The 27,417-nt window shown below is 37.2% G+C and overlaps 1 protein-coding gene across 4 annotated transcripts; it reads right to left on the bottom strand.

Moving 5' to 3' along the window:
- Window positions 1-1,235: 1,235 nt before the first annotated feature.
- Window positions 1,236-26,930, bottom strand: STAU1 (staufen double-stranded RNA binding protein 1). Of its 4 annotated transcripts, XM_010173454.1 has the most exons (16): window positions 26,864-26,930; window positions 21,922-22,198; window positions 20,976-21,100; window positions 18,805-18,961; window positions 17,048-17,186; window positions 16,157-16,322; window positions 10,573-10,671; window positions 8,952-9,182; window positions 8,257-8,400; window positions 7,287-7,433; window positions 6,541-6,613; window positions 5,374-5,693; window positions 4,496-4,618; window positions 2,882-2,967; window positions 2,735-2,782; window positions 1,236-2,226 (listed from the first exon to the last, which is right to left on the bottom strand). In XM_010173454.1, the coding sequence occupies exons 2-16, from the start codon at window positions 22,112-22,114 to the stop codon at window positions 2,139-2,141; spliced, it is 2,139 nt and encodes a 712-aa protein (XP_010171756.1). In that variant the 5' UTR covers window positions 22,115-22,198; window positions 26,864-26,930; the 3' UTR covers window positions 1,236-2,138. The 4 variants fall into 4 exon arrangements, with proteins under 4 accessions (XP_010171756.1, XP_028942174.1, XP_028942175.1 ...); XM_029086341.1 differs by lacking the exon at window positions 26,864-26,930 and having other exon boundaries at window positions 8,952-9,164; window positions 21,922-22,200; XM_029086342.1 differs by lacking the exons at window positions 2,735-2,782; window positions 26,864-26,930 and having other exon boundaries at window positions 8,952-9,164; window positions 21,922-22,200.
- Window positions 26,931-27,417: the final 487 nt, after the last annotated feature.

A 27,417-nucleotide genomic window follows, 5' to 3' on the forward strand; every position in this document is an offset into this window, starting at 1 on the left:
AGATTGTGGTGCTCTAGAATAAACACACTTTTATCTAGAACTCAGTTTGGCTTACCTAGAATCCACAGAGTGACCTGAAGTCTTCCATCGTGAGGCTGCGATTACAAGGTCTTTGACTATAGAACCTTCTCTTACGTAGCACCTCTAAGATGACAGATGCATTTAAGAGTATTGAAACCGGTATCTATTGCAAAGCACCTTCATTCAGGTTCACATGGAACACAGCATTATCAACAAATGAATGCTGCAGAATAGTCAGAACAGGCTCTAGTCCCATCCAAGGAGAAAACTGGAATGTAGCAGCAGATAAAGGGAAGGAGACCTTTTACACTGCTATCAGCGTGGTATCTGTCTTCCAGTATAAACTGTTTGGCAAGTAGTTTCTAAGTTGTAAGAATTTCCAATACAAAGCCTCAGCCTAGCAAGTTTCTTTTAATTTTTAAATGTACAGCATTTTAGTTCTACAAATGTAAAAAAAAAAAAAAAAAGAAAAAGAAAAAGAAAACAAAAAAAACCTTTACAATGTTTTTTTCACTTATAATGATCAAAACCACCTTGATTCAATAAAATTTGGTATGCAGTTAACATGGCCCAATTGCTTTTGATAATGCAAATAAAATGGCCGAGACATTGAGCTTTAAGACACAGCATATGCAGTAACTATGACAAGAGTTACTACACGCACTGCAAACGGGTGTTTAGGAAGTGCTGCTACAGATCACCAGGTAAGTACACACTGAACGTAGTTCACATCCAGATGATACACTGTCGTGTGTCAGTCTACGCTGCCAGTTTTTGTTGCTAGAGGGAAAGTTTTGTTTGAAAGTACTACCCCCCAAAAATTACTAAGTGCGAGGCAAGGTTATGACTCAAATTATAAGCAAACAAGGAAACTTAAAAGTAGAGACTTAAACTTTAAAATCATACCAACCTGTTGTGCCAGGTTTCTTGTCATAATCATAACTTTAGTTTAAGCTCCCATTAATACAGTTGCACTAACACACTGTGGCACAAATAACAAATGTACCCACATTACTTTTGAATTTCCTTGGCCTTGCCAGGTTTTCACATTCTCCACATTACTAAATAGTAGTTATTTATATGTAAGTGATAACCATTGTACAGTTACTCCATAGCTTTACAATACTGCCCGTACTATTATCACAAGCATTACAAATCCTATTAAAAAAAGCAGCCCCTGTAGTGGCATACAAGAATAAATTAACCAAAAAAAATTTAGTATTACCATTTATTGGTGACAAACACTACGTTTTACTTACATTCCATGGGGAGAAAAAATTCCAGCGTAAACAATGAACTGAAGCAGTACTTAACTTGCAAGGCTATCGTGCTTTACCTGGACCATATGCAAAAAACTTTATTGCACACAGTTCAGTGCGCAATAACACAACATCAAAAGCAACACAGTTTATATATAAACATAGGTAATTTTTTTCAGCCCTACATGGAGATGTAATTAAACAGTATAAAGCACTCAAGGAAAATCAATCTGCGGTTTTATATGCACTACATTGAGATCATATCCTGTAATGTAGTGAGCTGTGTGCCATCTGTACACACAATCGTTAAAACATAGATCAGAGATCATTTAAAGTCATGTTGCATTCAAGTTCCCCTACCCCCCACTCGAGAAAACTAGAAATTAACCAAAAATGATCAAAGTTTAAAATTCCTAAAGTGTTTTAATTCATTCAACCGTTGGATAATTAAGCTAAGCTTGCGAAAATATTGGACTTTTTAAAATGGTGGGCACACAATTTGTTTCCAGTGAAACTTTGCTATTTCAATAAAAACAAAATAACCACATACATGGATATGATCTTCCCAAGTTAGTTCACAGATAACATGTCAGTCTCAGAAGACAAAGTTTCTAAACTGTGCTATTGTTCTAGATACAATTAAGAAACTTTTAAATGAAAAATTTATAGTGTCATTTCAATCAAAACAACATAATAAAACTAAAAATTTATCACTGTTTGAAGAAAAAGCAACGGTTATGATTTAGACACTACAGTAGGTTGTAGAGACTGTAGCACTCTAAAACAGTTAGGTTACATTAATAGGAAGCATTTGATTTTCTCTGGTGCTTTCAGGTTTGGGTCCAGTCAAAAGCCTGTTTAGGCAGTGCTGTCCAGTGTTTGTCCCAAAGTGTTTGAGTTAGCCGGTTTGAGAAGAGGGTCACTTTCCATTTCTTGTTTCACACATCTACAAATGAGAAAACACCTGTTACTTAGGAGATAAAACAGTATTGCCATGAATAAGATGCTTCTAAATCAGATACAAAGAATTTGAGGTGCACAGAACAATTTGCTTCCACATAACTGGCCTCCATTTTTAACCAATTAGCACTGTGTTAATCCCACCATTTTGACAGCTTATTATCTAAATGAGATGCTAAACTCCCCCCCCCCCCCCCCCCCCATCAAAGGGAGTGATTTGCAAGCCCTCCACGTCTCTGCTGAAAGCAAGCTGTGAAACCTATACATTGTTTACATTTTACATACAGACGATTACTAGAAAGAGAGGAGCAGCTGTAACACTTAAACACACTGAGAAGTCACACAATTTATAAGTCTACATAAACAAATAGTCTAAGCAGAGGGACCACAGTCAGAACTGCTCGGTCTCACAGCCATGACATTTTATCCACTTGCTCCTGCTTAGTAATTTGCATTTGACACACAAAAATTACAAGCTTGATCATAAAACCTACCCTCTCGTCCTTCTGAAGGAGATACCAGCCCTTGGCATTTTAGGTTTTCTGGCAAAGGAAAAAACCCTCACATTTTATTTGTTTATAGAACATCATACGGTTAGAGGTTTCCATTAATGCAAGGGAAAGTCAATGGGTCACACTCACACAGACATTGGTCCATTTCCCGTTCTTGGCATCTCTGTGGTTTGTTGGTCCAACTCAGACAGCAACTTTAAAATATTCAATGCAGCCTAAAGAAAAGAGAGAGCATTCCACAATTCAACCTGAGTCTGTTTCCTTAATTTAGTGAAAGCAGGAGCAGGACTCATTTAAAACAAAGTAAATGTGCTAATTTGGGTAATATATATATTTTTAAGATGCACAGTTATGGTGGAAAAAATGCAATGGTGTAGAATTTCACCTTGCTTCATTAAACAATTGAATGGTTCTGTGGCTAGGGGATTTCCATGGCATTAGTTTTAGCAATGGGGGGAAATTAATTCAGCAGTACTATTAATATCAAGGAAAAAGACACTAAACTAGTAATGGCTCAAACTATGCAGAGCTCAAGACAAAGGACATTAAAATACACAGAACCAAAAAGTCCTTTGCAGAAAAAGAAACCAAGTTACACAAGAATCAAAAATACAACACAGGGCATGTGCGACTGTTTAGAAGAAGAGTCAGCGTGACATGGCGAAGGCAAAAGTAAGTCACCTCATTTGAGAACTGAATTTTTTTTTTCAACATTATTCAGATCAATTTCAGGTGCACCTTTTCAGAACATCCCTGGTTAGTTATGGCACATGCATTAGCGAAAGCTGAATAACTGAACAGAGGAAGGTTCTCGCCTCAGCCCAGTCGCAATGTTTAAGCTCCGAACGGGCCGTCCTTTTCCCTACCTACTGCGCTGACTTGTGTGCTCAGTCTTACAGGAGCTCTCTACAGCAGGGTGTAGAGATGGGTATGAAGATGTTAAAATTAAGTGACAAGGATCTAAGAATTCTGTATCAAATTACAGCCATTAGAAAATTACTGCAAAATTTTTGAGTATAAAAATCAGTAACACCAAGTTTTTCTAAGTGGATTTACATATTGCAAACTCTTACGTTAGTCTGCAGTCAGCACTCGGGTCACCACTGGATAGCAAAAGCATGAAACTCTTCTCCAGTCATAGCAGGCTGTGTACATATTGTTAGCAATATGTGATGTCTTTTACAGACAAAGTCCCTTACAGTTTGCAGTCTGGAAGACTCATTCTTTCACAAAGAAATATTTCAGCTACTGTTAATGAAAGATCTTATTTATAAAAGGAGCTTAGCAGATTTAGGGCATCTCCTGCTATCTAACGGTGAATTGCATTTCTTCCACTGTGGATTCCGTCCAAGCAGAACGTCTGGTAACGTGAACCCACATATTACAGTTCCCTATGAGACATCAGCCTGTTCTGTCACAGAAAATGAGGCGATAGGATCTTATTTTCATACATTTTCTTTAATATGGGCTCATGCACATAATATCAAGATAAAGCAAATGCGTTTTTTGTAGACCAAAATTGTGAGCATATATTAAGCATTTTAAAGGTTATTTAGATTAGGTTCTGATATTATTAATCAATTATTTCAGCAACCTGTGCAGTATTAGACAAAAATTAGCCAGGGAATTGTACAGCATTGAAGTCATTGCTGCCCAGCAGTAATATGAAACCTTGGTCTATCTGCTGCATCCCTTAGTTCACTGAAGGGCAAAGAGAAAGCATGTCAGCAATATTCATCGTACCATATCGTGGCAAGATTCTACATCCTTCCCAATTCCATGGCTGATCAGTGGTGGCTGAGAGGAACAGTTTATGAGAGATACAAACTCGTTCTTGTTATTTTTTGGAAAGTCTTTATATTCAACCTGAAGAGAAGAGAAGAGAAGAGAAGAGAAGAGAAGAGAAGAGAAGAGAAGAGAGATTTAGTTCTTTTCAGTTAACCAAATACAGGAAACATATAACAACTGTTATAGATTATTTGCCCATATATGAAGCTGAACCTTACTTTTAATCATTCTGTCAGCCAGCAGAACTATTTACTTTGAAGTTTGACTTTACCTGCAATGTTTTTTAGCAATAATCATGAGGGCTCTGTAAGCCTTCTAAATCAAAGTGGCTACTTAGTAACAATTTTATTCTGATCATATCTACCTGCATTTAAAATCTTCCCTATTATACTTTTTAATCCATTGACCTCCTTTAACATATTAATATAGGAACTTACATGCAATTCTGATTAAAGAGACCAAACACAAGAAAATGTACAGCTTACAGCAAATGATAAAGTACGAAATATTATAAAAAAAAATTATTTCAGATCAGTCAAGTTCAAGTTCATACTATGTTCCTATATCATGACAATTTTCAGAAAATGCTACTTTTTATTTTATTCTTCCAAGACTTCAGAGTAGCACTGAATTAAGGCTGAGGATACAGTACAGAAATGCACATTTGAAAACTAAACTAAAAAAGCTATAAAATTCAGTACATTTAATAGGTAAAGTAAAACATTTACATGAATTTCAGCTTAACAAGCAGCCTCAGAATACATGAGTCACCAGCAGAACTAAAAAGCTTTATGGATAGCTTTGGAAGAAATCCTGCAAAGCTGAACATTTACCTGGATTCCTTGAACATTGGAAAGATAGTCCAACTGCTCAGAGGGCCTAGTAAGTGGTCCATGGGGTACGTGGCCTGATGAGTTGTTATTCTTTAATATGGTCTCAGCAGTAGGAGAAGTACCACCATACAACAGCTCTCTAGCAATCATTGCTGTTACTGTAGCCTTGGCAGGATTTGGGGCTGCCCTAGTGAACTCTTTGGTGTGGTGTCCTTGATTGGCTCCTACAGCTTGTGCAACCTCAGGGACCATGGGAAGAATTCCAGCAGGAAGCTGCTGATGACTGAGATAAGGCATCCTAAACTCATCTTCTTTATTACCTGAGAAGAGAGAGGTACATACTGGTGGTGGTTTCACTTGGCTAGCTAGTTCTATGAGGAAGAGTCTTTAACATACTGCAGCTATTCCCTCAGCATCTGTAAGGCGACAGGGCCAAACGTAACACAGCTAACTCTGCCTCAACAAATTCTGCACCACTCTCCCACTGCTAGTCTGCCTCAGGCTTAGAGTGACATTTCTGGGGCAGCCTTCCAACCTGCAACCATTCCTCCAAATCTATAAGGTTATTCCCAGGTATCAGAAACCCCAACCCTTTTCCCAGGGTATCTGCTCCCATCCTCATTTGGACCCTATCCCAGAGAAAGGTTCTGCTGAGCCAAAGAGGCTGATCTCTCCTCCTCCCCTTACCTTTTCCCCCACAGAAACTGCCCCCACTTCACTCCTGCTGTTGGTTGAAGGAGCCTCACCCCTGGATCAGAACTAAGCTCAGTCCTGAACATTCATTCTTGTCCTAGAAAGCCCTAGACACAGATTAAAGCCTGTTCCAAGATCCCCTCAGATGGAGTTAAGACAAGCCCAGACAGCTGCACCTCCACTAACTGCTCGACTGACCCATTAGCACACACATGCTTTTGGCTCAGCCATCTACTCCCTTCCCCGAGCAGGTGGCCAAGCAAGCTGAATACTGTATGACTTCAGAGGAACAGGCTCTCTGGGATTTGAAAAAAACCTTCCCAAGGGGTAGATTTACTTTACAAACCAGCAATTGCACATCTCTGCTTGTTACAGTGCATTAAAAGACACTGTTGAAGGGACTGAGACTGTATCTTACACACACACCTCCCCCCCCCACAACGGGGCCATGCTTCCTTCAGTAAGGTTACTTACTCGCTGAAGTCTCTTCAGAGCCCGGCTCAAAGAAGGTTACTTTTCTTCCATCACCTGGTTTCTTCACTGGTGTCTTAAAAATAGGAGGAAAAAAGCCAAACACACAATATCCCTTTAAAACTTTTTTCTCCCCAAAGTTTTAAAGTTTTCAAAATGTAGGTGATCTGACTAGTCAAAATTTTACGGGAAAATTTATTATTCAAAGTCAGTTAAACTAACCTTTGTTATTGGCATTACTGAGGACAAAACACTGGACACAAAAATACATGAAAAACTAAAACCAGACTTGCTGTTTTAACTCCCTGGTAACATCTGCTGAATGAACAGGAGAATGCCAAGAAAAAAAAATTCCCTGCTAAGGGACCCACCAAAGAAAGAGACCTGTGACAAATTCCTGACTGCAACTGGTGGTAAGGCTGTGTAAAGCTATTGCTATAGTCCTGTAACCTACACGTCTGCAGGTTTCCAAGACCAACACATCAATTATCACAGGTTCTGAGCCACTCTATGAAGAAAAACCACATTCATTTAGCCTTCTGATGAGACTGATTTACTTGCAAAATTGAACCCTTAATGTATCCAAAATGCACTGTTTTTTAGAGAACACTCACCTCAATACAACTGCTTCCTGGCTAGGGCAGAAAGCATGGATTTTTCTACACTGTTCCTGCCTTGCAAAGCTGCTATTGTTTCAACTTGACTTCTGCTGTAGTATTAAACAGCAGTTGATTCTTAAAGACTCTTACCTTCTCTTCTGTCTTTAATGCTGGCTTTGGAGGTTGAGGTTGAGGGACTTTGAAACCTAAAATTTCCAACATATTTTCAGCTGCATTGCGTTTAGCAACTTTTTTGTTTGTGCCCATGCCTTCAGCTGTGTGTACACCAACTTTCACCTGAACAAAAGAGGAATAAAAAGCCAAATCAGTTGTTAAAAAGTAGGATTCACTTATTGGTGATCTGTGTTTCGAGCATGCCATGAGTCACAAAACAGTTCAAGTGATCATTATCCTAAGAAAGGTGTAATTTATTAGCAATAATCACTGGCCTCCAAGCACAAAAAACCCAAAGAGAGGTCATATAAACAACTATATTTCATCATCTCACCTTGGCAACAGCCTAAACACTCAAAACTGGTACCGCAGCAGATGTAATTTTTCCAAGCTGAAGTTACAGGTTTAGCAGATTTACTAATGCAATGGAAAGAAAGCAGCTAACTTCCCTGCCTTGGTCAGGATAGGAGGGAGGTCTGGAGAAGGCACTTAGAGGCTCATAGATGCTCAGTATTAAAAATGCTGCTATGCTACTGGGATTTGCAATGAAGAGTGCGGAAAGTGCTGCACTCTAAAGCAACACATGAAAATTCGGGGGAAGGAAGAAATGAAGGATATCCAGGTTCATGTTAATAAATCCTACATTACAAAATAAAAGTAGCTCAGTATCTCTTAACAGAATATTAATATTCCTGTTAATTAAAACATTAGGCAGTTACAACAGACTTCTGGTGCCCTATGCAACTTTTTAAACGTGATTCAGATCACTTTTTGAACCTTTATCTTCCTTGAATGTAGCCCACTAGATATTTTCCTAATGAATTTAACGGAAAATTGTCTGTAATCCTTTGCATATCATCACGACAACCTGATTACTATAAGCAAAAAAAACCAAATAAAAAACATCATAGCCATGCACCTAGGTTTCCCAAATTAACATACAAACCTGCATAACAAACTCCCTGCGCCTTGGAAGACCACGTTCTGTGATGAGCATGTACTCAGGTTCCTTCTCTTTCTTGGCCTGCTGTATCTGGGCAAGTCTGCTAATGGGATTCATTCCTTGACCGTATTCTGGACTTGTCTGCAGCTATGTAGAACAATGTTTAGGAAATAAGCCGATATTTGGTTTAATAGACAAAATGCAGCGTGCCACTGAATTAATTAATCTCTAGAATTTAAAAACACTGACATAAAAGTTGCTTAATGGAACACTGTCACAGCCAAAGAGATACACTTAATTTATATGGCTCTGCTGTCACAGTTGACCATGTATAACCTACCACTGATAAGAGTTTTACAAGTTCTAATCCTGCTGTATTAGGAGAAACAGGCTTGCAGGAGAATTTGCACAAGCAAAATCATGCAAAACCCAAAGCTGTGAAATCTAAGGCTTGAAAGTCAGAACTTGATTTTTATGTGCCACTCATGTAAGCTTTCTCTTTCATCCTGAATTTACAGATAACTGTTGTAAAAGCGGTGTCAGAACCCTGTTTAGAGTGGGCACAAAATATAATTTCATTTTTAATACCAGACTGCTGTTAGATGTTGAGCAGTTGAAGAGTTTATAATTAACTCAGAAATGCCTCTCATCTGATGATTATTTGTAACAGTCAGATTTCCAATCTGTTTGTCTCTTACCTTCACTATTGATTTTGTTTTCTTTTTGATTCGTGGCTTCATTTTCTCAACCGTAGGAAGGGGTGGCAATTTTTTCAGTTCTTCTAGGACTGCTATTGCAGCATTTTTCTTTGAGATCTTCTTGCTCTTTCCTTCACCTTCACCCATGAATTCTCCAACTGACACCTTGGTTACAAAGCTCTTCATATGGGGAGGACCACTTTCCTTGGTCACCTGTTTCAGAGGGAAAAACTGAGTGAAAGCGTGATAAACACTTATTAAAAATGGTAGAGCACATTGTTTATAGCAAACTTCTCTCAAGAACTACAGATAAAGAGATTTTATATTCTCATACAATCCACAAAGTAGAGATGTAAATCATATTCACTCTAATAACATAATGCCACCCAAATAAACATAGACTTTAAAAAGATGAGTTGCAGTTAACAGTATTTACATATGTCATTCATCCACCTTATTTAATTTACTGATTCAGTTGCAGTTAACAGTATTTACATCTAAGTCATTCATCCACCTTATTTAATTTACTGATTTACTCTTTCAATATTAAAACGTGACTGTTCCATTTCATCAGTGTGTACTTCTGCACTGTTAACATCACCTCACTAAATACATCATGTGACAGTCATAGAACATTACAGAGACAGCAATTCTTTAGGATCCAGCATTTCAGTTCAGAAGTCAAGAATTCTGGAGATATTTAAGAGATAGCTGCCTACTACAGATTTAGTCTTTTAACCCCATTCATAACACCTCTTACTTCAAAATATCCATGAAGCCAAAAAGTAAGAATGAGTTAAGAACTTCCACCCACAACTGGCTTTATGTGACAGTACATTTCTACCAGTAATGCTCAGGCTAAGCTACAATAATTGAAAGCTTCACATAAAATTTCATAGGATGGTTTTAGAAGCAATTTTGTTACACGCAATTGCATTTTCTTACTATAATAATTCAGATAGTTGACTTAAATGTTACTCTGCCAGCTCAGGAAAGCAGCATGATAAATTAATATTTTAGTGAAACAGAGATGCTCCTATGGAAGCCATTGATTTAAGAGAACTAAAATGATCAAGGAGGGGCAAAGAGGCAGCAAGCAGCCAAGCTAAAGGGAAAGGAAAGCAAGATGCACATGAGGTCACCTCATGGCAAGAAAAGAAACCTATTTGTGAGATTCTGCAACTTGCGGGCAGTCCACATCAGTGCTTAATTAAGCAAATACTTCCATAAATGTCTTTCAGAGTGAGCTATACTCGTTTGCCTCGATTCTGCACTTCAATGTTCTAACCGTTAATGTGGGGTTGTGTTTTGTTTCTTGACTGTAATACTGATTTTTCAAAAAGCTTGGAAAAAAAGATTGCACAGACAACCCACAGCGTAGCTGTTCACTCATGTTATGATTTTAGTGCATGAATATGTGAACAGGTGGATTTTTCTTTTTGCTTCACTTTACCATATAAACTCCAAGACAATCAGGGTGACTGTCAAAGGTAAAAGTGTATTCACAACTAACAAGACATGTTAAAAGTCAGTTGTTTGGGTTATCTAGAAGAGACTCAACTTAATGTGTACCCTTAATATTCTAATAAAAACAAATCTAGAGCTTGTAAAATAAACATACCTCAAAATTCACAGGCAAGTTCCTTTTAAGTGCAATCTCAAAAACTTGGCTTATTTCAGATTTATTGAGATTCTCATCATCTGGTTCTTTTCCGTTAACCTAAAAGAAGCATACTCTATTTAAAATAAAGATCCTATTAAATTGAATTTTATCCATCCAACCAGTTTACTGAACTCTCAGAATTTTAAGTCGTCTAACCTTTACTGCCATTTTACGTGAATGTGTAGAAATGCAGCACACATACTACAGAACTGAAACTTAAGAAGCTCATTTAATGTGTCTGGGTAAAACCTAGCAGACCTTCACGTTTTCATGTGCTCATTACAGGAAAGAACAAATGGAATAAGGGCCAATACGTTTAAAAATCTATTTGCAGAAAAATAAACTGAAGTGTTAAATGACTGGTTTCCAAATGGAAGTACATTTATGAAATACAATTTTCATATACTGATTGGACATTTGTACCAAAAGCACTAAGACAGTATCAGATAAGAGAAAGGGCAGGAAAAATAAAGATTCTGAGAATGGGACCAACGTGAATAAAGGATGACTAATTAGACCCTGGCATAGTCCTGTCTGTTAACATGCTCCCTTGTGAGTGCTTAATCTACAGATGTTTTTCTCATCTGAAGAATATACTATCAGGAACTTGCCTTAAATCAAATGGTGTACGTCTCTAAGAGCTTACACCTCTTAGGAGGACAGCAGTGCCAGGTGAAGCTTACCTACAGGCACTTCTACGTATCTCCAGGTAAAATTTTGATTGTGATTCCAAAAATGTCTTCACTGATGTTGGGATCAACATGAACTAAGAGGCACGGTAACAGCATCAGAGAAATTTTAAGACTAAGTGTCCAGCAGTGATATTGGAAAGATTATGATAAAGATGAACAGCAACAATTTCACCAATTATATCATGCCACAATACCAGTTCGGCAACCAGGTAACAAAAATTATTTAAATATTTTATTGCAGCAGCAGCAATATGCTAGAGAGCTCTCCTTGATTAAAACTAGTTTTGATGGTAGCAAGCATCTCCAATGTCTGTTACTAATAAGTTTGATCAAAACATGAAGGCAATTTTTTTTTTTTCCCATCGCTTAAAGCAGCCTCTTCCCACCTCAGAAAAGAATATTAGTAAAATCAATCTGTGGTTTTCACTCCTCCCACTGTCCCATCAGATTTCACACTGTTCTTACGGGTTGACCTTGTAGTTCAGGTTCGAGTTGCAAACATTTCAGAAGAGCACATACAGCCCAACATCCTTTTACAATGACAACATCTGATACTTCTGATCCCACTACTCCATCCAGCCTCCAGCCTCTACATGGAGGTGTACACAGAGCAATCTTCAGGTCTGCAAAAACTGAGACCACACGATGACACCACTTCCACAAGAGCGAGGGAGATGCACTGTGCATGAGACTGCATGAGAAACGTGGAGGCAACACCCACACTAGAGGAACCAACCACACTATACCTCAGCAGAAGGCACAATGCAGGTAAAAATTGGCAAAACCAAGATTCAATAAAGGAGTCAAAAGTCTTGATCATCATATTCTAAAACCTTTTTCAAATGCAATTGGTAAATTCAAAAGGAATAGCATTATAAACTCTGAAAAAATATTTGAACTACTAAGGTCTTATTTTATTACAGTCTAGGTGCTACAGCAAGTTAATTACCAGCATCTCTAGGAACGATCTGTCACTAGCCTTGCTGTCAAAACATTAGCACAATCACTTTTATAACAAATATTTTCCCCCTCCTTGTAATTTTAGATATATTCTAGTTTTTCAAATTCTGACATTTTTTCCTTGTGAAAGTGACCAGGACTTCTCTTTATTGGATCAGATTTTTCCCATTTAATGTATTTTCAAGAGGATACAAATATATAGTATGGAATTATTTGCTATATTATGCTGTATATTTTTGATATGATTCCAAGTTTGCCCACACAGTGTAAAACATAGGTACTTTTCTTCAATACCTTTTTCTAAAAAGAGTAAATTAATAGCAAAATAACAATTAACAGACTATAGCTATTTTACTGAGTATTTTGGCTCTGCTTGAGTTCTGGATCAGTTTATTTTATAAATCAAAAATAGTCCTACACACACGCTCTCCCTCTTTCTCTTGCCCTGCACCCCTCAAGGCATCTGATCTGTAAACTCTGCTTTTAAAGTAGTTTGCATGTGTGCATAGACTAAACTCTCCAAGGAATCTATGCCTCTAAATCAGAACGAGACCACAAATATAAGCATTTACCACTCAGCTCTCATCAAATTGTTATAATCCATCTCTAACAAATAAAAAAACCCCAAAAAACTAGTCACAAAAGAAAACAAAAGCGACAGACTAAAAAACTCACAAGCAAATTGCAAAAGTCACATACTCTTTTCTTCAAGAGGGATTTGTCCTTTTCTAGGAACTCATTCAACATGCACTTCATCAAAGATAAGCAAATAATATTTGCTGATAAGCAAATTCTGAAAACCAGTGGAGCTGCTGATTAGAACTACATTGATTTCAACACAGCTATCAGTCTGGCTGTTTCCTTCTATGTTAAGGGTATAAGGAGCAGCTCATATTTACCAAATAAGACGGCAAAAAACGTAGAAGCAATTCTGGTTTTAGCATTTTCAGGCAAAAGTTAGAATTTCTGTCCAAGAACTGTGCTAGAAAGCAGAGCTTTCTATGTTTTCTAAGCTTTACATTGATGCTTTATCATCTCTATCTTTGAATATGCAAAGTAATCTCGTACTGCAACTTTGTCAGTGTGTCTTAACCCCAATCAGACTAATTTAGGTTGGAAGATCCTTTGTAGGTCTCCTACTACAGCCTCCCACGAAAGCAGAGCACACTTTAAAATAAAATTGGGTTGTTCAGGCAGGGCTTTGTCTAGTTGAGAATTAATATTATTAATTTTTTTTCCTGCCACTTGCTTCTAGATCTGCAGTCTGAGGAGGTATGGGAAATGGCCTTTCTTACCCTTAAAGTCTAATAATTTTATTTAATGATTTCTTCTTAAGCACTGAATATTTTATAATTTAAAAATAAAAGAGTAAAATCCTGTAAATACAAAAATTTATCAAAAAAAAAAAAATTACCACTCCTCCCCCAAAAATACAAGCATTCAGGCTTAAGCATGTTCTGTTTAAACACACACACACAAATGGGATACACAAAAATAACTACATTTAAAAGGAAAATTACCAGCAACATCAAATGACAGGTAGGACATATCAGCATTATGTCTGCTTGTGAAATCTTAATTTGCCTCCATTGTGTACAGGCATTATCACAGCATCTCCTATGATCTGACACTGCTGTATCCTTCAAGGACCTTGCCTCACTGAATGCAAGAATGAACAGTGCTCACTTAGCAGTAAAATCTTCCTTATTTTATCTTCATCTTGTCTAGTGCAAAATGCTGTTACAAAAACAGCAACTCCCTCAGCCATTCCTAAAACTACAATATTTGGAAGCCACAAATATTAATGAACTCAGTATTTAAGTACCAAACTTTAAATTAAGATCCGAATTATCCAAGGATTTATTATAAAACAGTACTCTCTGTTCAAAGGATTGCTCTCCTTACGCAGAGCTGGATTTCTTACTGTTCATTCTGTGGACAAGCCAAACACAAACAGAAAAATAAAATGCACGTTTCTTGTGCAAGTTTAAGTGACTTGCCCAGCATATAAATAGCAGGGTCAAGACAGCATTCGGCTCCCAGGGAGCTTGCAACTGTTTTATTCATAAGGTAATTCTCCCTTCTTGCAATCTCTTGCATCCTTCACAATAGTGTTTCTCTTATTGTGTCCTTAAAAAAGAAAAAAAAAAAAGAGAAAAAAGAGACTCTGTAGGTTTACTTTACCTCTTGATTTACACCCTTACACTATAGACATCCTATAGAACACAACATGTGGTCACGTAAAGACAATTGCAGTGTTTGTTTTGAAGACCTCACATTACTCAACTTTAAACACAACTCTACAAATATTCAGAAAGTCACTTGTACAGAACCATTTCCAAACAAGTGAACAGAAAGGAATTCAGTCACATGTGATCCTATTATTTTCTGCAGAGCCGCACTCCTTGGGTCCAGTATACTGAACTTTGCTACCTGAGACGGAAAAACGGCTGATGACAGCAAGTTATCTGTTACAAGGTGAGCACAAACTCAAACTCCACCTACCACCATGTCTAGATTTCAGTGCAGAAATCATCTCCACTCTTTCAGCTTCTATTCCCAGCATCACTCTTCTCAGCAATAGCATTCGTGATCCCTTAACTCTTAGTAGCCTCCATCATTCAATAACCTACATTCCTCCAGGAGAGCTTTCTGTTACCTGAACCATCAGTGCCTCCCAGGCCTCCTCCCTGAACCGTCAGATACTTACAGTGTTTCTGCCTAATTCTCTAGGCAATGCTCTCTCCCACAAACACACTCAGAGGTTTTAACTCAATGTCCCTTGGCTTCACAACACATTTCCTTAATCCCCTTGCTTTGCCATTCCTGGTAGTTCCCAGCTTTTATTTTTCCCCAGTCTGAGACACCTTGTTACCTTCTTGCCCAATTCTTCATTTCCCTTCTTTCTCAGCACATAGCCAGACTCCACATCTAGCAAGTCCTCATGCTCCCCAGACTGTAAGTTACCAGTGTAACCTCTCCTTCCTGTTCCTCACCTCTCTGGCAATGTCCTAGTTGCTCTTGCTTCTAGGTCTGTATTGCAAGGCCTCCCCCTCAACACAATCTAGATGCCAACATGGAGTACATCAATAGACCTCTTGTTCTTAGTTCTTCCATCAAGCCCTCATAACTCAGACAAGTACAATGAGCCCATAAAGGAAAGACTAAATATACTCTTTGTAATAGGCTTTGGCCAAACCAGTCAGCCAATACATACGGCGAGGCTGCACGCAGTCAGCCAGCTCCTGGAGGTATGAGTAACTTGTGTGGACACAATGAGACCTTCTGCCTAAAGCTACTTAACAAAAAAGCATGAAAAAAACAAACAGTAACAGGGTCTTGGAATGGAAAGTGCTGGGAAGCCATAAATATATGGAGGGATAAAAATTTGCTTCTTATCTTCATATCAAAATTTGTGTATGAGTTTACTACTTCCATGAACTTCCTGCTTTTTCAGAACTTCCATGGTTCTTTCCAAAATCATGTAGGAATTTTGCCCAGGAAGCAAACACATCTGACTTCTATGTTGCCCACACTAGAATGCAATACCCCATTTATACACTTCTTCAGATATTTGTATGTGATCTGTACCTGGTAAGATATTAGTTCCTATCTATGCTTCCAGTGCTCATATCTGACAGAGGTCTATAGCATTGCTGTGGAAAAATATGACAGCAAAAGAATTAATATAACTTCATTTGGGAAAACTCTAGTTCCATAGAAATGTATGGTTTTAAATCAAAGTGCTTCTATTGACACAAGTAGGTCAACACTACTACACAGAATTAAATTTGACAACTGTCACCTTCTGCTCAATTAGGAAAAAGTCTACAACAATATCTCAGTTTATCTTAGCCATTTGTGCTTACAACACTAAGATCAATTCCCACCTCTGGTTTCTCAGGCAAGGGCTCATTCTGCAGAACTTTCAGTGCTTTAGCAGCTGCATCATGCTTCGCAGCTTGTCTTGTTCTTCCTTTCCCATGAAACTGCTGCCCTCCAATTGAAAGCTCAACTTGATAAAGTAAGGGCCCAACAGGAAATGGGTAAAAGTACCTGCAAAGAGAGAGATTTAAATAAACAAATAGTTTGGCCTATAAAGTAAACAGAAACATAACTTAAAAGTGGATTAATCTCTTGGATATCAGTAACCACAAGTCAGCACTGAAGCACTAGTATTAAAAAGATAATTTTGATTTAAAGTCTAAAAGATTTTAGGGAGAAACCTTTGAAACAGAGTATCAGCAGTTCTTGGTTTACAATATTAACACCTTTCTAACCAACTGGAACAGAGAAAGACAATGTAACTATGCTTTTATAGACTTGGTAGTACAGCCAGCTTTGAATTCTCAATTCCTATGCTCATATAAAATTCTTTAAAATGAAGCTGTAATTTAAATAGTTTTACAAAAAGCTTCAAAATATTTTCTTTACTTTTGCTTTTACACAGAAAGGAACTGCAAGAAATAGCTATCCATTTCATGAAGCTGTCTATATCCCAGTGTCCTCAAAACCACTCCATCATTTGGTTCAGTTCTCTTTTTCCTCCCCTTCCCCTCCCCTCCAAAGAAAAAAAAACTTAAGATAAATTACAGATATTAATGGGGCGTACGTATCAAAACCTTTTGCCTCGTAAGCCGGCTATGTTTCCAGCTGAATATCCCTTTAAGGGACATTGTATTTTTAGCTGTTTTCAGAAGGTAGCATCAAAGCAGTCACAGGAAGACAGCGGAAATTCAGAGACATGAGACTGCAAAACCAAAAAATGAAGCAATACATACCGTGGAGGATAAGTACCACCTCTCATGGTATAGCTGTAAGTGGATCTCATCCCCGTGTAAGGATCAATAGGTTTGTACATAGGTTTCTTTCCCAGCTTCATGCAAAGTGCATTTAACTCCACTGTGGGGGTTACACTGTCTAGATAAAAAGGAAGAGAGAGCTGTCCAACTGTCACAAGGGACCAAAGCAATCTAAACTCTAATGCTGTCTCAAACAAGGAAAAACAAGCTCAAATTTCTGCTCTATGCAGTATCTTAAATGAGGGAATTCTGAATAGAAATATTCTGAATACAAAGAAAATAATTCTACATGATGATGATTATTAAATTAGCAGCCTAGTACAGTTGCAACAAATCCTGTCAGAAAAGTGAACCTGCAGAGGGCTTTTTAAAAATTATTATTTTGCTTTAAACTTGCAAAGCTACCAATTTATTTACTTTTACAGCATATCTAACAATGTAGTCTGCAGAACAGACATTTTTCTTCCCAAAGAAATAAATACTTTTAAATTAAATTAACAGACATGCTACATATCTTCTGCTTCTTCTGTTTACAGAGAATGATCAAACGTTTCTCTTTGTACTCAATGACCTAAGAAGGGTTTTTATGACTCTTCAATTTCAAATCGCAACTTGCTTTTTCAAAAGGAAGGTATATTGCTACTGAGGGCTATAAACATTCCTCTCGGTGCAGATATTGTGTGGATGAAGAACTGACTCACTGCCTATTCTCATTTGAGAAAGAAGTGTCAAATAATGGTCTTTTTTTCTATCAGAGGCCTCACTGGTTAAAAAATCAGCATGTATGCTAGTATAACTGTGTTTTGTTATAAGACAACTGTCAAAAGAAAGTGAAATTATGGAACAGACAAATAAGGAATTGCTAGCTTCTAATATTTTCACTGTTGACTGGGCAGAGAAAGGATTTAGGTGATAGAATGTAACTGGCACAAAAGGTAAATTTTAATCTTTGCTGAACATACTAGTGGTCTCCTAATTGCTTTGCATCCAAGTGACTAAGAGTAAATGCAAAGCAGTCACACGTGCAGCTGAGATGTGAAGACAGTTCATACTTAATTTTACACTCTAAATATATCTTAAAAGCAATCTTAGTAAAGTTAGAAGTTCCCTAAACATAGCTAACTATACCTCGAATGCTTTTACACAAATCAACAGCTATTTCTCTTTAAAAAAGTACAAATTCTAAAGTTCTTATCCAATCCCTCAACACAAATTGCAGAGTTTGTTTTTTCAAATGTAGATTTCCAAAGAAATCTTTATCATCAAGCATTTGAATTATCCTCTCAGAATTACCAAACACATTCATCTGCCCGTGCAAAAGGTTATTCTTTGTTGTGAACAAATTCCTCGTGTTTTTGTGGTTTTTTTTGTTGTTGTTGTTTGGGTTTTAATTTTTTTTTACTTAAGTTTTCTTTTTTTCAAGAGCAGGATAAACATCTTTTACAAGATTCCACCAAGTGTTACAATACTGAACAGTAAGTGTAACCAGTGGGTTCTTCAAGCCTGAATGACTTGATGGGAAAACCCTACACTTTATCTTGTTAATATGATGATTTTTTTTAACCTTGTCTACAATGACCAAAGATTAAATCAAGATGGTGTTCTCACAATACCTGACAACTGCCATTGTTAAATATGCAGAATCACTTTTTATTCATCCTTATGCAACTTTCAAATACATACCAAAACCAGAAAAGTGTATTTTTTTTTTAAAATCAGTTTGTTGTGGCACATACCTGGATTCTTGCCTTCACTACGAGATGGACGAGCCGTAGGCTTAGGGAATTTTGTCCCTTCCAAAGCTTTGGCAGCTGCCGCATGTTGCGCTTTTTTAATACTAGTTCCTTCAGCTTCCCAGTGCTGGTCCCCAAGAGTCAGTTGCACTGTAAACACCTCAAAAATAGACGACATTAATTTTATTACAAGCTGCTTCAGAATTCACGTAATGTATTAGACTATCTTACGCAAAACAAAGAATCTTTTAGCAAAGCAAAAGCTGAGAATATGGAAATCAAAGCTCTCTTCAACTATCAGGTCATCTCCAGATTTTAAACACTCTGGACATGGATAAGATTTCCCTGATGACTGAACTAAGAATTTCACAATAGTTGTAGCTAGCAACTATCCTGCGTACTGCATGACATCACCTAGGCTAAAAACCAAAAGATACAACGTGTACAGAGGCCACAGCTACATGGATAGCTGGAATGGCAACACTACTCTGAACAGCAGCCTTGAGATTCAGGCTTTTTTATTCCACAGAACTCAATTCTTGCTTTAATACTGTGTTTTGCTTTGTTGTTGTATTTTTTTTTTCCCCACAATGATATTTTTCAGCAGTTTGAAGAAAAATAAGTTCACACTGCACCACAAAAGCTTCTACATGCCCACAGGTGAGCACAAGCTTATTTGATTATAGAGCAAAGCTCTGTGGCACTTCTTCCTAAGTATGTGGGATAAGGAAGGGTATATATTGCCCTAAATTTTCACAAATTAATGAGACAACAGTAAGCCAAAGTCTCTCTGGTAATTAAATGAAGTTTTATTTCAATCAGAATGAAAACACAAGCGAACAGATGCTCAAAATGTTATTCCAATACTCTTTGTAAATGCAGACCTTGCCTCCTTTGCACATTGAAGCCGACAACACACTTATTTTGGACAGAAGATTTTAGTTCTTACTATTATTCAATTCCAAGTCAATTCCTTTAACATACAACAAACACTGTTCTGGGAAACACCTTAAGGAGACAATGCCAGATTAAATACACACATCCCAGGCTGATTTTCCTTGGATGCCTTGATCTCAGTTCTCATACAGCAAGAGATCTTCAAGGAGGATTAAAAAGGTTAATAATGCTAAAACTCTCTTCTTCAGCGTTCTCTGATGTAACACAAACTGCTTGTACATTTGCTCTGTTCCTGAAGCACTATCTCTCTGCACATGAACAGAACACCAAAGGAACTGTAAGTTACCAGGATTTGGACACATGGTGGAAGGGATGCACACCACAGGCTGCTCTACCCGAGGCACTCCTATATTACAAGGTCAAGAACTAAAAATTCTTTTGCTAAAGTAACTGTTCCAGAACAGATGAATGTTCAGTGCTGTTCAATCAAACTGTACTTCAGGCATTAAAGAACAAGATCCCTGTTTTCCAAACACTGGGCCATTAGGATAGAAAGGTTCAGTTTATCCACAACTAAACCAAAGTAACAGTAAAGCAACATTCATGTTGTCGTGCACAAGAGAGAATAACTCTTAAAAGTAACTAGTAAAATTTATTCTAGGCATATCAACAAATATAGATTGGTACCTCACTAACCACAGACACAAAAGCACTACAACTCCTTATGCAGTATGTTTCCTAAAGAAACACAATTGCCATAAATCTTCCTGCACCTAATGGGATAATTTGGACTAAGAAACTGTTTTCATCTTTTAAAGTTGGTGTGATTAACCTCAAAATATTAAAATGCACCACAGGAAGAACACCAAAAATTTGCAGAACAGGCAAGATGCACGACAAAAGCCTAACATCATACTAGAGAGCGATTGTATAAAGATCATCCATATGTAATGCAAATTTTTTTAGCATAGCCTGCAAACCTTGATTTAAGTGTAAGTCAAAGCCAAGCATTTAATAATGGAGCTAATATAAACGCTTCAAAAAAGCTGAGAAGTTTCAGGTAACAGGTAAGTTCAACCTTTACATACTTTGGGAAACCAACTTTTTAGTACACATCTAACAGCCTCACGCTTCCCTACCACCGGTACTTTGGGGAGCTTCCCATTCCTCTCTACTATTGTGTGTTATCTTGCACCAAAAGTGTGTATTTTGCCCACCCACTTATGAGAGTGAAAGAGCATTCACAGCAGCAATAAGAAACTTATATGAATATTTACCTTAGAATGAGCTGGACCTTGCTCACTCAAAAGCTTATACTCAGGCTGAATCTTGTTGAAACGGGCTAACTCATTCACAAGACACATTGGGGTTTTCTCTTTGGGGTTTGCCATGTTTGAAGGAGCTGAAAGATTACATAAAATCAGATAAATGAACAGGTAGCTATGAACTCTACCACAATCTTTAATTAAAAAAAAAAAAACCTCATTGGCTTAGCATTTAGCTGTCTGCAATACCCTGCTTCTCAGAAAAGATGTGCTGGAACAGACAGCTCTGCTCATTAGCCAAACTGGCAGCAATCTAATGAACTTTGGGATTTCCAAGCAATGCACATGCCTAAAAAATAGTATCATTAAATTTAATGTTTTAATGCAAGCCAGAAGTATGAAGTTAGACTCTCCTGCCTTTAGCTTGCATCTTAAGTAGTACATTTCAAGGAGCAAATCTTCTAAATATTCATCATGGTCACTGGCTTTGAATAATTTAAAAAACTCAGTTAATTTGTTTTTCCTTCTCCTATTTTTTGCTATTATCTATTTTTTATTTATTAATTTTTATTTACTCTATTATATTTTATTAGCACAATATATTTATCATTAAACTGGTCACAAAAGAACTAAACAACCTATTTCAAACATTTGTAATATTTAAAACAAGCTATTTGTAGAAAAGATGGATAGCAATGTTTTAAAAATTCAATGTTGTTCACTTTTAAATATTCTTTACTATTACAAACCTTTCAATTAATTATTAGAACTTCATGGAAAAGTGTGCTTCTATCTTTCTCAAACAGATTTCATTCAACAGGGAGAAAGCATTACAAGCTACTGTAGTTGGATAAATATTACTTTTAAATTATTTGTAGGTGCAAGACACCAGGAATGTATCATGCCAAACTATAAACAGCCAGAATATATACCCTTACTAACAGACACTCAATCTTACCTGCAGCTGCATTGGTGGATGTAACTGATGCAGAGGGTAAAGCAGAGTTTTGGATAGGTCTACCTGCATTTTCAGAGGGCAAAGAACTAGTAGTAGAAGGGATACTCAAAGGCTGTGAAAGAGATGGGTTTTTATTCAATATTTGACTCCCTGCCAGGGCAGCAGAAGGATTCTGAATTTGAACTTGAGACATGTTCACTTCCCACCAGACCAAATTACTGTAGGTAAACAGCTTTGAATGCAGGCAAACTCAGCGTGATGAAGCCAAATTGCTGACCTAAAATGTAAAGATGAAAAAAAAAAAATATATATACTAAATATTTAGCATTCTTTAGTTAACAATCTATTGAAATTATTTCTCCATTAGAAAAAAGGGGAAAAAGTGTTCAACCAGGTATCCACTGTTTCCACTTTGTATGCAACAGGTCACTTACGCACCCAGTTTTAACAGAATATTCCGATCTATATGCCCTATCATTTCAGTTTCACATTTCTTCCATTTATATAAGAAAAGTAGTATAGAAGCTTTATTTATGCCTGCTCATTTAGAATCAACTACCCCTCTGTTTTCCCCATCATTGAATCCACTTACAAAGCAAATCCAGTTACTTAAACTTATAGCCACTGCTTAGATACTAAACAAAGAGCAACTTTCATGAACAGATTACATTTCATGCATTCTAACATTTGAAGTTAAAATTTTTAACTTGGAAAGGCAAGCAATAAATGAAGTCTTTAAAAAACAACTATTTAGAGCATGCAGCCTTTATTATAATCATATGCATTTTTCCCCAGGATGACCAAGAAGAATGCCTAACCATTTATGAGGGGAAGACAACTGGTGGCCAGCAGAAAATGCCAAAGTAGCTATGGCTGGGAAAAGGGAAGGGTAAGAGTTTATAACTGTACAAGCTACATGGATTTTGAAGGTTACTTCTATTTAAGTCAGAACATGTCTCAGTCACCTCAAGCATCAGTTTATTCAGCCTTTTAACACTGTAAATAAGTGCTGAAAGTGCTCATAGGCACCTATGTTCATTTAAGAAAAAACACCTCCCAAGTGATGAACTTGCCCCAGTCGATGTAAAGTATTGTGACAGGTCTTTCCTCCACTGACAAATTAGTATCAGATTGCTCTTACATATGGATGCAACATTATCTTCATGTTCAGACAGTTAAACCTAAATATACACTAACAGGTTGCCAGTTTGAAGGCTATCGCTGCTGCCAGAGCTCAGCTGCCCGTATCTGCTTACGACCCACCTATCAATTTATTTATTAAAAATAAATTTTACAGCCCAGTAAATAACATTTTTACACACAAAGGCACACACACATGCACTCATCACCTATAGGTTTTATTAGGGCAGCAAAAGAAGGTTTATTATTTCATAATTTATAGATGAAGAGGAGAAGAGAAATCACTGTTCCAGATACCACCAGGGAGCTATTAGTAGCAACACAACTCCACTAATGCTCTGTAAGCTTCAAATTCTGAACCTGTGAATGGACTTCCAAATGTAAGAGGAGCAGCAATGAGTCAGAGTGAAGTTTTTAGCTAGTTACTGACAAAGTAAACCTGAGAGGAGAACCTAGGTTAATACATTCATGGATACAAAGATTTATTTATTTATTAAATATGAGAAGAAGAAAGAAGATAGACCAACAAATCTATCATCTGGAATACTTTTACTTTGAAAAAAACATCATAAACATGTCATGCTCATCATACTACTGGTTGGATAACTTTGATTTCTTACCACAGAGCAAAATTAGTCAGATCTCTTTAGTTCAGAAGACCTATATGTAGATTATACTCAAAACAAATCCTATATTTGACTACTAAATTTGCAGAAGTTACACACTGAGTGCATTATAACTGTGAAAAGGGTATTAGAGTGTCTGTCTTAAGGATATCCAAGAAGGTGTAAGACAAAGATGAAAAGTATGTAGAATAAGACTCCAGGGTAATAATTTTATAATCACTAAGTTTCATTCCCAGGAGCATCACTAGAAACACTGAAAATTTTCAAACATAACACAACAATTATAATTGCCTGACAAAGACTGTAAGGTCTTGCAGTGCAATAAAAAAGCTAATTCTCCTTTGCTGCTGAAGTGCAGTGCTCTTCAAAGTAACTGAAATTAAACAGCTTCTAATCCATACATTTTGAGCAGACAACACCATTTTTTTTTTTTAATTTTGAAGTCAGTAACATCAGGATCTTCAGATCATGCTGGAAAGGAAGTCTGAAATCTCAGAAAACTCTGCCTACAAGCACTTTGCTTTTAAAGCAAGGCACTCTACACTTATTTGCCATCACCTGGTTTTAGGTAACATGGAATTTCAGCTCCAAAATACATACATTAAAATTGTTTTCCAGTCAACTATCATACAAATGCAGAGAAATATCGATCCCTAGTAATTTTTTTTTTCCCCAAGAAGGGAAGTCCCTGACAAGGATACTGTTAGTTCACTTGGTATATTTATGGCAGAGTACTGTAGAACCTCACAGCAGTACAGCTCAAACTGCTCTCTACCCAGATCTCTCTGCATCAAGAGTTGCAACCACCAGCATTCAGCTTGAAAAAGCTCTTCTCCAAACACCTCTGGTTAGAATAATATTCAGGACAGACAATTCAGCCATTATTCACAAAAATCTGTGGAGACTTGAGGTCACATCCTAGTGCTTTAAACAATAAGGTTTTGGAAACTGATCCAATTTTGGACAGACTTCAGTTGTGCACATTCATTCTACAACTAGACAAAAAAAATTGCTGCAGAAACATCCATAGCTCATAACCTGCTTATTCTCAGCATAGAGACCAACTGCCCAACTTCTCTGGCAGTCTGGCTGCTCAGTCACATCTAAACAGGCTAAGGACGGACCTAGGAAAGTGTGATGCACACCTTGCTGGAACTCACCACACACTCTCTCCCAACCTTTCAACAAACTGGAAGGGTTCAGCCTTTACGTACCTTCTGGTAGTCCCAAAAGACTTCCAGCCTCACGAGAAACCAAGTATTGAGAGTTTAAGCACAGCTCACTTTACGTGTCTGTATGATGGTAACAATCCCACCCACCCTTCTCTGCAAAATGCTTGGCAATTACAAGTGTAGCCATCATTCAATGACCCAAATTACCACACAAATACCTGGCCTCTGGAGCCATTAATTCAACAAGAAAGAAAAGATGCACCCAACAGGATCTTAAGAGTGCTCAAGAGAGTGCTCATGCCTGTTTCTAAAGGTGAAGGAAGGAAAAGCTGCAATGCCTAACCAAAAAGAAGTTTTAAGGAATCAATAAGCTCTATCTGCACTTTAAATCTGAAAGCTGTAGAACACATTGCTGTTGGAGGTTTATCCCCAAGACACTCAAGCAGCTGAGTATCTGGGCACGCCAGTCTTACACCAAGGCCGAACAGAAAGTTATTATCAGGGAGAGAACTGAATTGCAATGAAAATAAAACTTTTCCAATGAATGCATCAGTTTTAACCTAAGTGAATATAATGCTTGTCTCTACATAAATTGCTACATCATTTCTACATCTTCATCGTGTTTCTCTCTCCTTCACCAATCCACCAATCTCACGTGCTTTTATATTCAGATCAAAAGTCACATCTACATCCTGTAAGTTATCACCAATTCACAATTATTTCAGAGCTCATTAAACTGAATTCAGGCAGAACCAAAGCAAAGCAGGTATTAAAAACATCTTGTGACTTGCTGAAATTCCACTTGACAAATTTCTGACAATTTTAGACACTAGGTAGTAACTTACAAGACTACACCTTACAAGTTTATATACACACAGATCTGTTGTCTTTTTAAAAACATTTAGCTCATACTTTGACAAGCAACTTCAAAGAACAGTCTGACAAAACAAACTGGAGTTCTGTTTGTATTTTTTCAGCTACCTGTGAAGTTTATGATACTGTAGTTGATTTGTGTGAAGTATTTAATTAGGGTATAAGAACTCACTGTCCATCACTGCACATTTAATTAGAGGTTATTTGGGGGTTATAAAAGGGTTGACAGTTCTTTTACAAAGTAATACACCCCCTACCCTCTAACAGGCTTACAAAATCCTAACTATCCAGGAAAAAGCACCATCATCTAGAAAGCTGAGGCTAATAACTTATAAGGGTTGTTTCAGTGGCTAGAGAAACAGAGATGCCAGTATTTCAGGTGATTTTTCTATGTAATCAGGGGTTAGCTACTTGAAGCTTCTAAAGACAAATGCTTGTACAAAAAACTGACCCCTATACAATACTGGAGGCATTGCTAGAACTTAAACAAACATCGACAGACAGGTGAACGAACAAATGTTTTACTCATACCATCTTAGCCAGTAGCTAATCACAAAACTTGCTCCTTTCCCACCTTTCCACACTTCCTTTTTGCTAACTCAGAAATTAATATTTTAGATTTCATTCAGTGTTGTGCTAGAATATTATCCTCATGACTGTAACAGCTGCCATCAAACAATTCAATGACCTATGGACAATAATAAACCTAGAGAGATGGATTTTCAGATGACAGACCATTGTTCCCCACTCCAGTTTTCAGGTTTCTATTTTCCTTTGGTACATCAATGCCTGGAATATTCCCAGAAATTTTGAATACATTAAAATGCAAAGTTCAGAAGTCACTAAGGTAACCAAAAGGCAAGCAAAGAAATGTACAGAGATGTGAACACAGTCTCAGTCTGCTCAGCCACCTTCCCATATAAAAGAAAGAATGTAGCATTTCCAGATAAAAGTTCTCTTGAGGCTTTTTTGTGTCACAATCCTCAAAGGTGTTGCAGACACAAGCCAGAGGATCAAACAAAAACCAGACACTTCCTGTGGATAACAATGTTTTACCACAACTTGTGATTTCTGTAATATGATGCAAATAAAAGGTAAGAAACTTTAATGTTTTAAGTAAGTTTCCTGTACCTTTAGGAGATCCAGAGAGTGAAGATTTGGGTTTAGTTCTGAATAGGATATTTATGATGGAGAATGCCTAAAAGGAAAAACAGAGAATTAGTGTTTTGCTTCCTAAAGCTCCAAAAAGACCTTCTGTAGCAAATGTGTCACCACTACACTGAGTTGTCTCATCCACTTGGATGACAAGAATTTGTATGACCATTAAATTCTCACCGACACACTGCTCAACAGAGCTATGGTTTTCCAAGCAGAAATTCCAATCTGATCCAAGAATCTTCTTTCCTTGCTTTTTGCCCAAAACCAAGTGATTTTTCTTACACAAACAGTGGAATCTCACAATAGTGCTCTTTGCAGAGTTATGAGAGTCACTTGCAAATTTTCTTTCTGTAGTAAGGCTTCCAGTTCTGTAGAAGTTAACTTTCTTCCTAACAGCCCTAGAAATCAGCTACTGAAATTAGACCTAGACCTTAATTCACAAAGCCAAACCAAAAGGAAGCCACTAATCTGAGAAACTGTGGCAGCTATTAACTGCAAAAATATGATAAAAATTTTATCTTTTGGCT

This window comes from Antrostomus carolinensis, unplaced genomic scaffold, assembly GCF_000700745.2.
Source record: "Antrostomus carolinensis isolate BGI_N321 unplaced genomic scaffold, ASM70074v2 scaffold9958, whole genome shotgun sequence".
In the NCBI taxonomy this organism is placed as follows: Eukaryota; Metazoa; Chordata; class Aves; order Caprimulgiformes; family Caprimulgidae; genus Antrostomus; species Antrostomus carolinensis.

Excerpts from the sequence above, each read along its gene's own strand:
- STAU1 (XM_010173454.1), bottom strand. The coding sequence starts at position 22,114 with ATGTCTCAAGTTCAAATTCAGAATCCTTCTGCTGCCCTGGCAGGGAGT. Across the intron at positions 8,401-8,951 it reads AAACAAAATCAATAGTGAAG|CTGCAGACAAGTCCAGAATA; the intron begins GTAAGAGACAAA and ends TGTTCTACATAG. Across the intron at positions 6,614-7,286 it reads CATTAAAGACAGAAGAGAAG|ACACCAGTGAAGAAACCAGG; the intron begins GTAAGAGTCTTT and ends CCTATTTTTAAG.